The sequence below is a fragment of the Typopeltis vanoorti genome, chromosome 11 (genome assembly GCF_054136105.1).
Source record: "Typopeltis vanoorti isolate ZY-2024b chromosome 11, IOZ_Tvanoo_1.0, whole genome shotgun sequence".
NCBI lineage: Eukaryota > Metazoa > Arthropoda > Arachnida > Uropygi > Thelyphonidae > Typopeltis > Typopeltis vanoorti.
Window position 1 is genome coordinate 36908320 of NC_143559.1, and position 17221 is coordinate 36925540.

At 34.9% G+C, this 17221-nt stretch overlaps 1 protein-coding gene across 4 annotated transcripts in view; it reads left to right on the forward strand.

Moving 5' to 3' along the window:
• The window catches only part of shtd (anaphase promoting complex subunit 1), an 844012-nt gene that overhangs the window by 597871 nt on the left and 228920 nt on the right, over positions 1–17221 (forward strand). For all 4 annotated transcript variants that reach the window (XM_090401046.1, XM_090401047.1, XM_090401049.1 and 1 more), the window contains 3 exons: positions 3575–3665; positions 13631–13741; positions 13821–13966. In XM_090401046.1, the coding sequence (XP_090257172.1) occupies positions 3575–3665; positions 13631–13741; positions 13821–13966 (348 nt within the window). The remainder of the gene's footprint in view (positions 1–3574; positions 3666–13630; positions 13742–13820; positions 13967–17221) is intronic.

A 17221-nucleotide genomic window follows, 5' to 3' on the forward strand; every position in this document is an offset into this window, starting at 1 on the left:
AGCCACACATTCTCTGGTCCAAGACTCGCCTTCTACACAGATGTCGCTATAAATTTGAATGCCTATCCAAAGAGAGTGCTGAGGACTTACTTCAGTGCCGTAATTTGAATCGAAATGATCGTACATCCTTGTCAAAAAAAGTTTAATCCGGATAACACACTAAAAATTTTTTTTTTTCATTGAGACCTATAATTCTTACATTAATCTAATATTTAATTGAATTTATAAATTGAGATTGTTATATGAAATTGTGAATTGATACCTATAATTTATTCATCACTGACACTGATGAAATTTACCTCTCTTTAATGCTTAGCAATGTAACATCACGTGCCTCATTCTACTTTTGAATGGTCAATTGTTTGTATTCCACCTTGTAAAGAGTGTTCCTATCAAGTCACTGAGAATAGTCTGTTAGTTTCAGACTGAAATATTTGGCAAACATTAAAACATTTTTGTGTTAACTTTCAAAGAATAGCATAGGTTTATTGAAGGAGATTATGTTTTAGGAATTTGCTCATATTTTATAATAAATTTATGGCTGAATTGGATAAAGAGAATAGATACACTATGACACTGTTGGACTTTGCTAAGACATTTGATAGAATTCCACATGAAAGGATTTCATGTAAAGAACATGGGGCTGGAATATGAACTCCTAACTTGGATTAGTGGATGGTTGATGGACAGGTATCAGCAAGTGGTATATGGCAAACGTGCATATACTGATAATATGCTGATTTAAGGTGACCTGTAGTGTACCACAGAGATCAGTTTGCCTTTAACCATTGTTGTTCAATTATTTGATGATTATACAAAAATAAGCAGGGCAATCAGGGATGCTACTGATAAATAACATTTACCAGGTGATTTAAATAGGCTGGAAAAGCAGTTAAATGATAATGGTTAGTAAATGTAAAGTTATGAACTTTGGTGTGATGATATTTTCAATTGCGTATTATATTGGTGCTACAAGAAACTGATGAGCAACGGAATTTATAAAGTTATGGCGGATAGGAATTAGAAGATCATAGGTCACATAGCAAAACTTGCAAATACAATTCAGGGTTATAATTGCAATATTGAAAGAAACATTGACATAATAGGATATGGGAGTTATTTTGCCTTTTTAAAAGTCCTCGATATGACAATGCATGGAACTTCTGTGTGCAGATTTGGTCTCCTGGGTTCACTGGTGGATAAAGAAGGAAGCTGTCAAAAAGATGCAAAGAAGAGTTGCAAAGATTATACTGGAATTATGTGGAATTCAGATAATGAGGATAGATTGAGAGTATGTGGACTTCAGACAATGCTAAAAAGGAAAAAAAAGGAATGATATGATAGAGGTCTGTGAACTTCTGAATGGGTTTTATATAATATCGTTTGAAAATTTTCATTATATGGCAGGTTGGGTGGGAGAGAGAACATGGGGAGCAGTTAAGAAAGGAATGAGAACTAAGTTTCCCTTGCAGCCCAGCGTGTGAGTGGAACAATTTGCCTGTTGAAGTAGTGGGTACATCTAGTGTGAATTATTTTAAGAGAAAGTATAACAGCTAATGTGTGTGATGTATAGCTCCCTTGATGAGTCTCTGATTCCCCAGAAGTCTCAGATGATAATAATAATAAATCATCAACAGTCAACTCTTTTCCAGCTGATAGCCTGCCATTAACCAGTGTCTGTCATTCTCAATACAGCAGATCTCTTTGCTGATGTCATCCATCTGTGGACTCAAGGTTTGGAGAAGTCAAGTGATGATCGAAATGGTAGGTTGTACTCTTTAGGGAAGTGGAAGACTTTTCTAAAAGCAACAATAGAAGGAATGAATGCAAAGGAAAAATTTAGTTCTGATAATTTGCAGTCAAATGGCTGCTTACACATATTTTAATAATTTAGAGAAGAGTGGTGGAATTACTGATGTCAGATCTGATGAGCAGTGACCATGGAAATATTTGTAGAACATGCAACCAGCAGGAACAGTGCACATCTGTGTGAAAGAGAATGTAGGGTGTTGATGAAAGAATACTGTTTTATTTTATGAAAGAATAATTGCTAATCAACTAAACTGCTCACCTGTATACTATATCAAGTCTCTTCAATGAGCTTCAAAAGACACAACCCAAGTGTGAGAATAGTATTCATGATTGGACAGATTTTCACTTTCTGTAGAGTTAATAACTGTTCATAGGTAAAGTAATACCTTCAGGGAAAACCTTATTTCTTGGAATACTGAGAAAGCAATATGTGTTATATATGCTATGAGAGATTGAAGGTTAGAATTGTCCTGAGAAATAAATCTCTCATGTAGAGATTTACATGCTGAAAGGAAAGACTGAAACAACAGGATTCTTTTATAAGAAATAAGACAGGATCAAGTTTAGTAACATTGATGCACAGAATTAGCATAGCTAGTATTTTGTAAGTCTACCGAATAAATTTATATGGAATAAGAGAGAAATTAGTAAAAACACTAAACTAGCTGTATACATATAAGACTGTGTTTGAACTAATTTTAACTTCTGGATCTGAGAATTGGGTTAGAAATAAAACAGTTAATCAGAAACTGGAGACCATAGATATGGGAGTTCTGAGAAAGATTAGTGGAGTGACGAATAGCTTCATTTAGTATCATATTAAAAACAGTAATATTAGGAAAGAACTTGTCATTGTTAGCATCCAGGAATTTGCCAGCAGAGGTAATCTCAGGTGGAATTAAACAGAATAGGAGTGGAATGATTATCAGGAAATGATTGGCAGGGAAAAGCCCCAAGACCCATAGAAAGACCAAGATAGGTGGATTAATGCAATAAACAGCACTTTAGAAGATAGAAATATAAGATCAGATAATATTAGAGTCACTGAGAGATAACTGATTAATTTGCAGAAATATTGTCAATCACAAGCCAGTGATGTAACTTTTTCATGTAATATTATCATAATATCCTGTACTTTCCCTTAGAGTACATATCAGGGATTCGATGGTGAATCTGAGTCACAGAAGTATTAACTGTGAAATTGGAGTATAGTATCATCAGCAAACTGTATACTAGATTTGCATTCAAGTAGAGGATGCTATTAATATATAGAAGAACAAAAGTAATTGTAAAAACATAGCCTTGTTAACTGAACCATAGCATTAATAGCAATGTTTGAGATTGTAATTATGTTAATTTTTTTGAGCACCGAAATTATCAGAAATAAAATAATAAAATATTAGCTATTATTTCAGAAAATTTTCTCTTCTGTGTGACAATTTAGTGGCATATATAATTTATTAATATAATATATTGATTTATTTTAATTTATGATGTTATTAAATACCCCTAAATGAGTTATTTCACATTTTATATATTCCACTTTCTCTCTTTCTCTTATTACATTTTGTTTATTTACATGACATTTATAAGATGGCGAACATTAATCGGAATATATGGTTGTAATCAAAAAAATTAACTGCTTTAAATTTAGAATCATAAATTAAATTCTTATTAATCTTAGTTATTTCCCATCATACTCTAAATTTTGGAAATTTATCCAAAAAAAAAAACTTAAGTAATCTTTTTTGTTAATTTTCAGCCAAGCATATTGCAATATTATTGCTGGTGCTTGTATGAGTGTTGGACTAAAATTTGCTGGCTCTGCAAATGAAGATGCTTTTGATACCTTGGTAAGAAAAAATAAAAAAAGAAATATTAAATGTAAGCTGTGATAGATATTTATGGAAAAAAAAAGTATTTCAAATCACTAATTTCCTATAGCATTGTCTGTCAGTCCTCTAGAGGTGTGAATCCCCAGTCACAATTTAATATAGAACAACTGATAAATATTTGTAGGAGGAAGTTGACAAATTCATTATAGTTTATCAGCATCATCAATTTTCTTATATGTACTATAAGAGTACTAAAATATGTTTACATTATCGTTATCATCTTCCTCTCAACAATTTTTCCTCCAAATTAATTTGCTCTTTATCAGAACTCCAATATTGTTGGATCTTATGTTTCAAGATTCTAAGGCACGGCTGAGTGCATCGCTAAAAATCTTGGTTTTCTTCTGAGTTTTCATCCTGCCATCTTTATACTAAACACCATTTTGCTAACCTTTCCTCTTTCCTTTTGCTTAAGTGACCATACCATATAAGATTTTCTCTGATAACACATTCTTCCGCTGGTTTTCACCGTTTAAAGAAGGGAGACAATTCCTGGAGGATGAACCATGCTGTGGATAGCCAGTTTCTGCATGGACAAATGAAAATGTGGTGAAAACTAAGAAAATTGTTGTCCATGACAAGCGAGTAACCACTAGGTTACTCTCTGTACAGCTTGGTGTCAGTGGCTACATGTCAGGTAAGAACTGTTCCACAACAACAATTGGAACAGTTCACCAGGTTTGGCTTTCACAGATTTTTTCCTCTTCCCAAAGATGAAGTGTGCCTTGAAAGGGGAGCACTTCAGTGACATTGAGGACATCCAATGTGGTTTAACTCAGACACTGAAGGAGGTTGCGGTTCAGAACTTCCATCGAGCCTTCAAACACCTCTACGACAGATATAAACATTATGTGGAGTTAGAGGGAGATTATTTTGAATCTGTGTAATTGACAATCCAAATATAGTTCTTTGTTTTGATATAATAATTGTTGTTTCATTACTTAACAGGCACACTGTATATGTGTGAGTTGCAAGTTAAGGATTGAGAAAGAAAAAATTTATTCACATCTTTCTTGTAGAGTTTCAGGTTGTAGTTCATTAGAAGTACTTCATGAGGAAGGCTGTTCCTCCGGACTGCGTTTAATGGAATAAAAGAGGAAGAAGAGAAGCAACTGTGATGTGTAATAGTCGCACTGAAAACGAATGCTGGGTAGCATCCCTTTTCAAAATAGCATCTTGAATAGAAGAGAATTCCTAGTTTTTTTTGATACTGATGAAGCTATTGATGTGAGGTGTTTATACTAGGAAGAGGCTAGGGGTAAATGTCAGTCCAAGCAGAGAGATCTGATACTATTTGCTGATTTGTTATTACTGAGGGTAAAAATTTTCTAGCTGAGGTACCTTTTGTGACAGGAAAGGCAAGAGACTGCATTTTGGTAGCATTGGAGATGACCATATTGTCCTTGTCCATTTCAAGGAAAGTATAAAGATCAGTCTTTATAGCACTGGTTGAAGATGATATGGAAGCCTGGGATGTATGAGCATGGCATGGGTTGTCAAATGAGTTGTCAGTGGTATGCAGGAGACACTGTCCAAGGCCACACTTAGACTGGAGTCTAGATACTCCATGTGTGAGTTATTTACATAAGTCCCTTATCCCAGCTGCAGGCCACCAATCTGTTTCCTGAATCATCCACATGAAAATCAATCATAAAAATGATAGCGTTTAACTACAGATATAAAAAAAAAACCTCATAAAACTAACAAAAAATATAACAGAAAAAATTTGAACAATTAATAAAAATACACCTCAACCCACCCAAAATAACTCCAAAACTTTTTTCAACAATAAACACTTCCATATCTATTTCACCAACATTCGAGGCATTAATACAAACATTAGTGACATAGACTCCCATTTATAGACATCATAACCTGATCTATTTTTCCTAACAGAAGCTCCATTGGCATTCTCCATGACCACAATACATCTCACTTGTTCCAATTACATCTTGCATGATGCATTCCACAAAAATAGAAAAATATGTGCTTTTTTGAAATGTGATATCCCTTGTCAAATGCTATTCAACATGAAATTCCCACTTTTTTGATCTGCTCAGGTTCAATATTTCCTTAGCTCATTTTACAACCTTTATTTGCTGCCTTTACTGTTAGCCTAACTCTAACAATCCTGCTGCCCTTTTAGACTATCTCACTAAAAATTGATTTCTTACAAACTAATTATCCAGATTGTGAGATTGTCCTCCTTAGGGACTTTAATGTCCATAACACAAACTAGCTCCCTCACTCCAATTTCACAGATCAAGCTGGAAGGGAAGCTGAATCATTTGCCATCTCTCATGACCTAACACAAATAGTCAGTCTACCAACCAGAATATCAGATAATTCTCCTCATTCTACATACATTCTTGACCTTTTCTTAACTAGCTTTCCCTTCAAATACACTGTGGATGTCTGCCGTCCTCTTGACGTTTCTGACCACAATGTTGTCAAGTCTCTTTCTCTAGAGTTTTTTCTCCTCCCATCCAATTTCATCCTTGTACCCTATGGCACTATAATTGTGCCATCTAAGATAACCTCCAGAAAATTTTATGCCACATTTCCACTGTGAGATTACTGCTTTTTCTCTTTCAATCCAAACATCCGCACTGAAATAATAACCAAAGTAGTCCTCAGTGAAATGAGAGCCTTAATTCACCACTCCATTGCAAATTCCCAACCTGTATCCAATCCCTGGTTCTCAAAAAATTGTGCTACCACAGTCCATGATAAAACTGCAGCTTATGTTAGGTGACTTAAATTAAAAACTCCAGCATTTCATTCAGCTTACACAACAGCCAGAAATGTCTAAAAAGTTATCGTTACCAAACTAGACTTCATAAGAATCAAATGCAATAAACTGGCCTCCTGCTCAACTGAGAGTCAGGTCTTCTAGTCCCATGCCAAGGCTGTTGAGTGTAACTTTTGCCCTTCTCTGTTGCCACCTCTCTTCATTTCAGTTTCCACTGTTTTTTTTTTTTTTTTTCATTATCTTCTAAGGGGGGTGCTTCTTAAGGGTCAAAGCTGTATAACTGAGAGGAGACCTCCACATAGCCTTTAAAGGAATATGGAGAACCGACCAGGGCTTCTGACCTAATGTCCAATCCTCACCTTCTCGTGGTGCACCCTGTTAGGTATCTACCTGGATACTGAACGAGCGAGGATGGGCTGCCAATTTGGGATTTAGCCGACCAAATTGTATTCTTATTGGCTTAAACCACAATATTAAATGATTATACAGCATGATAGAATTTCATGCTGGCTAGGGCGTCACCTGGTTAAACAAGGCCCCCATTGTTTTCGCCAGAGAACCAGGGCGAACAGCGAAAAGTAAGCTACTGGAACAAATCGTAAAACACACCATAACCCAATATCACCAGAATTGAAGATCGGTACTATCAACATAAGAAGCCTGAATGGCAAAGAAATGGAGCTAGATGAGGAATTAGATAAGTACCAGATTGACATAGTAGGGGTGACTGAAACAAAAAAGAACAAAACAGGTGAGCTCTTTCTGAGCAATAAAAATAAAATGTTATATTCAGGCAATGACATTCAAGGAAAAGAAGGAGTAGCCATGGTATTCAGCACGAAATATGAGGCTAATCTTCTTAAATGGCAGGCATTCTCAACTAGAGTGATGTGCGCTAATATCAGAATGGGGAACTGGACAATGAGACTTTTTTGTGCCTATGGTCCCACAGAAGGTTCTACTAAATAGAACAAAAAAGAACAAAACAGGTGAGCTCTTTCTGAGCAATAAAAATAAAATGTTATATTCAGGCAATGACAATCAAGGAAAAGAAGGAGTAGCCATAGTATTCAACACAAAATACGAGGCTAATCTTCTTGAATGGCAGTCAGTCTCAAGTAGAGTAATGTGAGCAAATATGAGAATGGGGAACTGGACAATGAGACTTATTTGTGCCTATGGTCCCACAGAAGGTTCTACCAAGGTAGAAGTGGAGGAATTTTTTGAGGCTTTAGAAAAAGCAACTGACACAATGAAAAAGGAAAAGTTGGTCCTTGTTGGGGATCTAAATAGCAGAGTAAGAAATGATTGTCAGACATACAAAAATATTTTGGGAAAATTTGGAGAAAAGAACAAAGCTAATAATAATGGCAAATACTTGTTGGATTTCTGCTCAGGATATGGACTGTTTATTACTAACACCATGTTTCAACATAAAAATGTGCACAAATTCACATGGAGAGAAGAGGCAAGAAATAAGAAAAGTCTCGTTGACTATATTATTGTTTATACTGATGTTTTCACTCTGGTGCAGGACACTAGAGTGTACATAGGATTTGAAATTGGAAGTGATCACCATTTAGTCTTAAACAGGATAAAATTGAATTTCACATTGAAAAGAAAAACATGTAAGAAAGTTTTAAAATGAATAAAAGTTGAGCAGCTCTCAGATGTGAACTGTAGACTAAAATATACAAACATTATTCAAGAAAAAATGAAAGAGTTTGAGAACAGGAATCAAACCTTGGAGATTCAGTGGCAAGCTCTGAAGGAAACATTGATTGATTCTGCCAGAGAGGCATGTGGTGAAGGTTATCTGCAAGGATAGAAAAATCAGAACTCCCTGGTGGACACAGGAAGTTAAGGTGGCAGTGAAGGAATAGAAGAAAGCGTATCAAAAGTTCCTGGCAAATAAGTCAGCTTGTGCTCTTAGAGAATACAGAGACAAATGTAAGAAAGCTAAACACTGTGTAAAACTAGCTAAACAAAAGTCATGGGAAGACTTTGATAAGAACATAGAAAATAAATATCAAGAAGATGGCAAGATATTCAGGAGGTTGTTGAAGAAGCTCAGAAATGGAGGAAAGAGTGCTGTGAAAGGAATTAGAGATGATAAAGATGATATGAAAGCTGGAGAAAAAGATATCCTTGATGTATGGAGTAATTACTTTGAAAAATTGCTAAATGAGACTAGCAGTGATGAGAGCACAGTGATAAAAAAACACTCTCCAGGCATGCAATCAGGAATACATATCCATGCTTGAAGTAGAAAAAGCCATCAAAAGTTTGAAATGTGGAAAGGCAACCGGAGTAGATGATATTAGACCAGAAATGCTCAAGTATGGAGATATAAAAGTTTTCGAGTGGCTACACTGCATAGTTCAGAGAGCCTGGACCGAAGGACAAATTCCAGATGATGGGAGTAGAGCTCTCATAGTACCCATATATAAAAAGGGAAATAAAACTGATTGTGAGAATTATAGAGGTATTTCTCTACTGAGTGTTCCTAGTAAGATTTATTCCAGTATACTTGAGAAACGGTTGAGAAGGATTGTGGAAGAGAAGCTTGATGAGGAACTAGCTGGATTCAGGCCATATAGAGGCTGTCAGGATCAGATATGCACTTTACGACAAATAGTTGAAAAGTTATGGGCATATAACAAAGATCTATATTTAAGTTTTGTAGATCTGGAAAAAGCATATGACAAGGTGCCAAGAGGTCCGCGCGGTTAGCCTAGTGGCTTTGCGCTTCGCAACCATATGCCTGGGGAAGAAGTGTCCTAGGTTCGATTCCCGTCGGAGACGTGAGGAGCTGAAGGATCTTCCTCAGCCATAGCCAAGTTAGCCGGTCTTGGGCGCGGGCAGTAGGGTTTTTTCCGCCATTTTATCTGGTGTTTTTCATCCCGCAAGCAGGCAAACCGGCCCCGTGAACACACAGGGATACAGCCAAGAATACTTTGAGGCATAGGAGTGACCATTCTATCCTCGTATTTCGGTTAAGAAATCCAAGCATGCTTGGAAGGTTGTGGGCCTTAAAGGCCTGTTAAAGCCATTGGGATAGGGAAGGTGCCAAGAGAGAAGCTATTCAAAACGCTACAGTTGTATGGTGTAAGTGGATCATTATATCAAGCAATACTTAGTCTTTATTTGACAACAGAATCAAAAAGCTGGTATGGTAGGAAGTCAACTGAATAAATTTATATGGAATAAGAGAGAAATTAGTCAAAACACTAAATTAGCTGTATACAAGACAGTGTTCCAACCAATTTTAACTTATGGATCTGAGAGCTGGGTCAGAAGTAAAACACTTGTCCAAAGACTAGAGGCTGCAATATGAGAGTCCTGAGGAAGATTAGGGGCGTGAACAAATGGCATCAATGGCAATATCATATTAAAAATGAGTATATTAGGAAAGAACTTGACATTGTTAGCATCCAGGAATGCATTAGCAGAGCTAATCTCAGGTGGTGTGGTCACTTAAACAGAATGGGTGAAGAATGATTAGCCGAACAAGTGTTCTCTGCCAGGTTGGCAGGAAAAAGATCAAGATATAGGTGGATTGATATAATAAAAAGTGCCTTAGAAGATAGGTATATAAATATAAGATTTGACAGTATTGTAGCTTTGACTGGTAACAGATTGATTTGGCAGAAAATTGTAGGTAGGAAGTTAGTAATGATGTAAGTTTTTCATGTAGTACTAACATATCATGCACACTCCTTGAGGGTAAATGTCTGGAATTTGATGATGATGATTATTGTCTTCTAAGTCCAAGTGGGAAATATGCTGTCTTGGCCTTATAAGCAAGAATAGGGTGTGTTCCCCAAGCTCTGACTTACATGTGCCACTTTTTGTTGTCAAAATTAACTCAATCACTGACCAGGGTTCCTCTCACTGTAAGGGATGCATTATACGAGCGTGGTCTGAAAAGTTCTCGGCCTAACAATGAAAAAACGAATTTATAATTTCAAAATTATTTTTATTTTTCAACGTAATCTCCCTTAAAACTAATACATTTATTCCAGCGATGTTCCAGCGCCGTTATCCCGTCCCTGTAGCGGTTCTCAGTAAGATCTGCAAAATACCCCTCTACACCTCTTGAGTTGAAGAAAAATGCTGACCAGCGAGAAAGATTTTTAGTTCTGTGAAGAGATAGAAGTCAGAGGGAGCCAAATCTGGGGAATAGGGTGGATGTTCCAACAGGATTGATTCCTTGTGGTATACCACTAGTTACATTAAATCTTTGCAGAGCATGCAGATCCCTTAATTTTACCATTGCCAAAACACATTTGTAGGAAGGTGCATTGTCTTGATGAAAGATGATTTTTTTCTTCTGTAAATCAGGTCTTTTCTCTTCGTCTAGTCTGGTTAAAAGATTGGAATAATATTCCCTGGTTATTGTTTTACCCTTTTCAAGATAATTAATAAACAAAATGTCTTTAGCATCCCAAAACACCGATGCCATGACCTTTCCTGCTTATGGAACTGACTTTGGCACTGGACAACCAGCTTCTGTCCATTGATTCTGGTGTGTAATGGTGAATCCAAGTCTCATCCAGAGTAATAAGAGAATGCGTAAAATCAGTTTTATTCTTAATAAAATGCTCCAAGCATTATTCAGAGATTTTCATTCAAGTGCATTTCTGATGTGCTGTGAGCAAGCGCGGGCGCAAAGTTTTCTCATTTACAATTCTTAATGCAAAATATATCCTACACGTTCTTTTGAAATGACTATAGTCTCAGAAATTTCACTCACTTTGACTCGGTGGTCATCCAATACTATATTATGCACTTGATCAATGATTTTTGGTTGGTGTTACACTTTTTGGATGTCCTTAACGTGGATCATCTTAAAGGCTAGTACGGCCATGTTTAAACAACTCAGCAGCCCATTTCTTAATTGTCGAAAACGAAGGAGAAGAGTGCCCATAAACTTTCATGAATTCGAATGAATTTCTTTTGGCGTTAAACCTTCTTTTACAAAGAATTTTATAACCTCACGATACTTAATTTTATCCATTTCAATTTATACAGACAACACTTTTGCTGCAGACAGCTGTATAAAACAAGCTACTTGATAGAATGACTTGCAATTTCACATGGTTGCTTATGACAAATGTACCAACTTAGAAAAAAAAAAAATCTTGCGGTTGGTGTTGCCATCTATGGGCGAGGCAGAGAGCTTTCAGACCACCTTTGTATGTTGATGAGTTCAATTTATTCTAACCCTTGTAACATGAAGGTAATTGAAAGACAACTTTAGCAAGCAATTGATCTTGTCTCTCTATGCTCTTGGTAATGGGGTCATGTTTTCAGCATAAAGTGCCTGTGTACACTTCTGCCATAAACATGCTTTTCACCCAGATCCTGATTAAAGTATGTGACAAAGTGTTATTCCAGTAGCAACAGAAGCCAAATTCTTGGGACTCATCTTTGACAAAAAAAAAAAAAAAAAAAAAAAACTTATATTCTTTGTACACATTCTTCAACTAAGAGAAAAGTGCAAGAGAGCACTGAATCAATCTTCAGTGCTTCATCTTTATCATATGCTTATATATTCAAAGCTATATTATGGGTCTTAAGTCTATGGTTCTGCAAGGTAGAGTAGCATGCAATGGTTGGATCCCATTGATCATCAGCATATATAGATAGCTACTGATTGTCCTTTGCACATCACTTACTCAGTCTTAAGCAAACAAAGTGACTCTATCATTAGAATGAAACAGTTATCTCTTAACTACGCCTGAACAATGAAGTCTCTTCCAGAGCATCCTACGTGAACTGACTAATATCTTTTTTCTACATTGGGAGGCTCAATATCATGCACATCAGGCTGCTATCCATCATTTTGGTAGGCATGTTAAAGAGATACAAGTTATCGGCATGAATGTTTACAACATCACCTACGCTAAACATAACAGCATTCCTCCATGACAGGTCTGTACTCCATCTTGCAACCTCTCACTTTGTCAGCTACGGAAGTCTTATAGTGTTCATCATTTCTCTACCTACAATTGTTTAATGCATACAGAGCAGCCCACTGTGATTTCTTACCTGTCTATACTGTTGGTTCGAAATCAGTGACCTCACCTCTCTTGTCTATACTGCTGTGTTTCCTGACATTATTATATCCAACCAGATTCCACTTGATTTTAGTAATTATACAAGTTGCACTGCATGCCATTCAGCTTGTGCATGTAAAAGAAAATGCCTACCAAAAGTGTGCAGTTTATACAGACTCATTGAGTTTTTTACAGGACATCTCCTCTGCTGTGTATAATTCACATCCAGTTCTCTGGAGGTTTTATAATTGTTGTACAAAATGGAGACCCTTGATTTGATGTCCAGATATGCTGAATTCCCAAGTACATAGGAATTAAGGGAAATGGGAATGCATCTGCTAGATCAGCTTATACTTTTTCGATGTACTGTTTGACACTCCCATATACAGACTACAGAGAATTTATAAGATCAAATCTAATTACCCAATGGAAGCACTGACAAACAAATTGCACGAGATTAAGCTTGAAATTAAGCATTGGCAGTCTACTCAACATAGAACAGAGGAAGTTGTTCTTGATTGGCTGCATTGGTCACCGTCATCTTACACATTCTTGTATATTGAAGGCTAATGACCTACCTATGTGCACAGCATTCATGTCACCGGTTGTCATATTCTGGTTGAGTGCTAGCACTTCATATGTGAAGAGAGGAATGAAATTTTTAGTTATCTGACCATGCCATATGTTATCAGATGTCATCAGACTTGGAAAAATTGCATGAAGTTTTTTTTTTAGCATCTTACAAAGAATTAATATAAATTATTCAGTTATAAATTCCATCTATATGTAGATAGCTTAAATTAATTTTTTTTGTGTGTAACATTATTTATCAATTTGGCTCTTTATGACTATTTATTAATACTTTCTGTAATTTTGTAATGTTTGATATATGGATATATATTCTATAATGTTTGTAATGAATGAATTGTGTAATGGCACAGTATGATCTTTACTGCCTTTCCACCAATAAATCTGATTTTATTGGTGGAAAGGCATTATTATTAAGTTTATTATGCTTACAAAACCAGATAGCATTGCTGCATTTTCCTAATACCATTTTTATACTGTTTTTATTATAGGATTAGTAAGATTTTTCTTTTGTATTTTAGATACATTATGCCAAAACTTTTTTGAGCTTGTCTGGTAAACCAGTAGCAGATCAAGCTGGGAAAAGTACCATCGAAACATGCCTCAATGTTGCAGTTTTATCACTAGCAATGGTAAGATTTGCTTTAAGTTGAATGTATCCTTAATTTAAGACACATTAAAATTTATTTTAAATAAGATTAATACTTGTAGGTAATGGCAGGCACTGGAGATCTAGAAGTGTTGAGAATTTGTCGTCATTTGCGATCTCGAGTGAGTCTTACTTCCAATTATGTGCTCTATGGATCTCATATGGCTAATCATATGGCACTAGGACTCTTATTTTTAGGTGGAGGAAGGTGAGTAAATAGTCATGTTTGTTTGTTTGTATTATTTTGCATGAACCTTGACATGCCATTGTTGTTAAAAAAACGTTTAATTTTCTTGACCAAAAAGCTCTGGAAATACTTTTATTGAGATTATATTGATCAAGTGCATTTAATAACAACTAAGTTATACCAACTAGTTTCAGAGAAGAAAAATCGGGGTTAGCTTTTCATTTCTCAAGAATGAACCATTCCATAGAGTGGAATAGAAGCACAATTCCTTACATAGAGGAGGACTTCCACTCCCGAATTTTTAAGAAGGCCACAACAGTTGCCCGCTGTATACAAAACCTTAACAGGAACCAAGGACTAATCTTGCCCGTGATCTGGAAGATCCTTATCAGATCCTTCACCTCGCCAGAACTGAATTATAGTGCCAACTATAGAACGTTCCTAAATAACAACAAGCGATATCATCCACACTCTATGAATGTATTGTACGCGCTCTGTTCTTTGTTTAATATAATTGGAATTGGTTGATTATAGTTTGTAACAGTTTTTTACTTTTTAGTGCCATACATCAGTTATGTACCCTGAAGATACCAACAGACTTAGTTGGTGAAACTAGTTGGTATAACTTAGTTATTATATGCACTTGATCAGTATAATCCCAATAAAAGTATTTCCATGCCATTGTTGTTTTATGCTGATTGGCCACTTTGTTAATGCTGTCTACCTTTCTGTTTTAATTAAGTCTGTCTAAATTTACAAGAGGATTTGAAATTGAAAGTGATCATCATATAGTTTTAAATAGGATAAAAATGAATATCACATTGGACATTAAAGTTGGGGAGCTTTTGCAGGTAAAGTGTAGAATCAACTATACAAACATTATTTAAGAAAAAATGAAACAGTTCTAAAACAAGAATCAAGTCTTGGTGGCAAACTCTGAAGAAAGCATTGATGAATTCAGGTAGGTAGGGAGGCATGCAGTGAAACTATATGCAAGGATAGAAAATTAAGAACACTATGGTGGACACGAGAAGTTAAAGAAGAAAGAATACCAAAATAATTGTAGAAAGTTTTTTCATTTAATTTCAAATGAAACTTGCCACGAAATTATATACTTGTTTTATCCTTTATCTAAGTCCAAGCAGACAAAGTTGGTGCATGAAGTATTTTCATGATTAGGATACCTTATATACATACTTATATATAGAAGATGAAATAGAATTGTAAAAGAATAAGAGCCATAGCTAAAAGAGAAGTCAGAAAAAGACATAGAGAATCATGGAATAAATTTGTTTCTAATTTAGAACAGGATTTATATAAAATAAGACCCAATGCATATAAGATTTTGAAACACTTAAATACAGATACCAAAGAAAACATAAAATTAAACATGGAATTGAAATTAGAAGAATTTCTAAATTACTACACTGAACTGTGGACAGACAAATATTTTAAAAAAGACAACTGGCAAACCATTAACGGAAAAGGAAATAACTAAAGAAGAATTAGAAATCGGCCTGAAAGAAACAAGAAACGGAAAATCACCTGGAGAAGATAACTAGATTCAGAACTATATAAATACACAGGAACAAGATTCAAAGAAAGACTCTTATTATTTTTAAATAAAATTTACTGAACTGGTATCCCCCCAATAGAATGGAAAAAAGCAATTGTGATTCCTATCTTTAAAAAAGGTAATAGAGATGACCCTAAAAACTATAGAAGTATCAGTATACTAAATTCCTGTTACAAAATATATAGCAGAATCTTAAATAACAAACTAATGAAATATTCCGAAAACTGTATTCTAGAAGTACAGAATGGATTTAGAAAAGGACAATCATGTATAGACCTAGCCTTTTGCCTAAAATTAATAATAGAGAAAAGAAGAGAATACAATTTAGAAACACATATTGCATTTATTGACTTTGAAAAAGCATTTGACAAAGTTAAAAGAAACATATTATTTAACATATTAAAAGAAAGACAAATACCAAATAATATCCTAAAAGCTATCACAAGTATATATGAAAATAATCAAATACAAATAAGATTAAATCACGAGCTATCATATACAAGAGAGATAAACCAAGGGGTCTGGCAGGGATGTCCCCTCTCAGCAACTCTTTTTAATATCTACTTAAATGAAATAATAATAAAATGAAATAAAAATTTACATGAAGGAATTAAACTTTCTCCTACAGTGAACTTAAACACCCTCCTCTTTGCCGACGACCAAATAATAATTACATATTCTGAAGATAACCTACAGAAAGCTATTTTAGATCTAAATGAGATATCCAAAGATTATGGTATGATAATATCAATGGAAAAATCAAAAACTATGGCCTTTAAAAGACAAGATCCAGCAAGAACTAAAATAGTAATAGATAACAAGATCTTAGAACAGGTGAATTCATTTAACTACCTAGGTTGTATGATCACATATGAAAATGAAAAAGATATAAACGTAAAAATTGCAAAATATTTAAAAATAACAGGTGTAATTAACTCTATATTTAAACCAAACCTAGTTCAAAAACAAACAGGCTAAAAGTATACAATACATTAGCCCTACCAGTCTTAATGTATGGAAGCGAAATCTGGACAATAAAACAAAAAGACAAACAAAGATTAACAACAGCAGAAATGAAGTTTATGAGAAAAACTGCAAAGTATACCCTATTTGATCATGAGATCAAATAGGGTATACTTTGATAAGATATTATGAAAGAATTAAACCAAGAACCAGTAATAGAAAAAATTAAAGAATATAAACATAAATGGATGGAACACATTCAAAGAATGAAAACAGAAAGATTACCAAAACAAGCCTTAAAGTACAAGCCATTAGGAAAAAGAAAACCAGGACATCCTCTTAAACGATTCAACAATGACTTCTAAGGCCAGAACAGGCCATGCTAGGCCAAAATCCTTGATACACATGATGATGATATATATACATGCCGATGACTTCACATCAGTTCAGCTTCAGTATCTCATAAGGTAAATCACCCTTTCTTTTGAACATTCCCATAATGCATAGCATTATGGGAATGGCCACTACTGAAATTAGTTTCAGCCTTTATTGAGGTCTCGTTATGGTGGATTATTATTTCTTATAATACTGGTTACTTGAATAATTTGCATTTCATTGTTTGTTTAGAGTCCATTCTTTCAGATTGGCTATTTCATTTTGTTATTTGAAAATAAATGTAGTGCAGATAATAATGTCAATGCTGTAATAATATTAATAATGTTAATTATTTCAGCCGG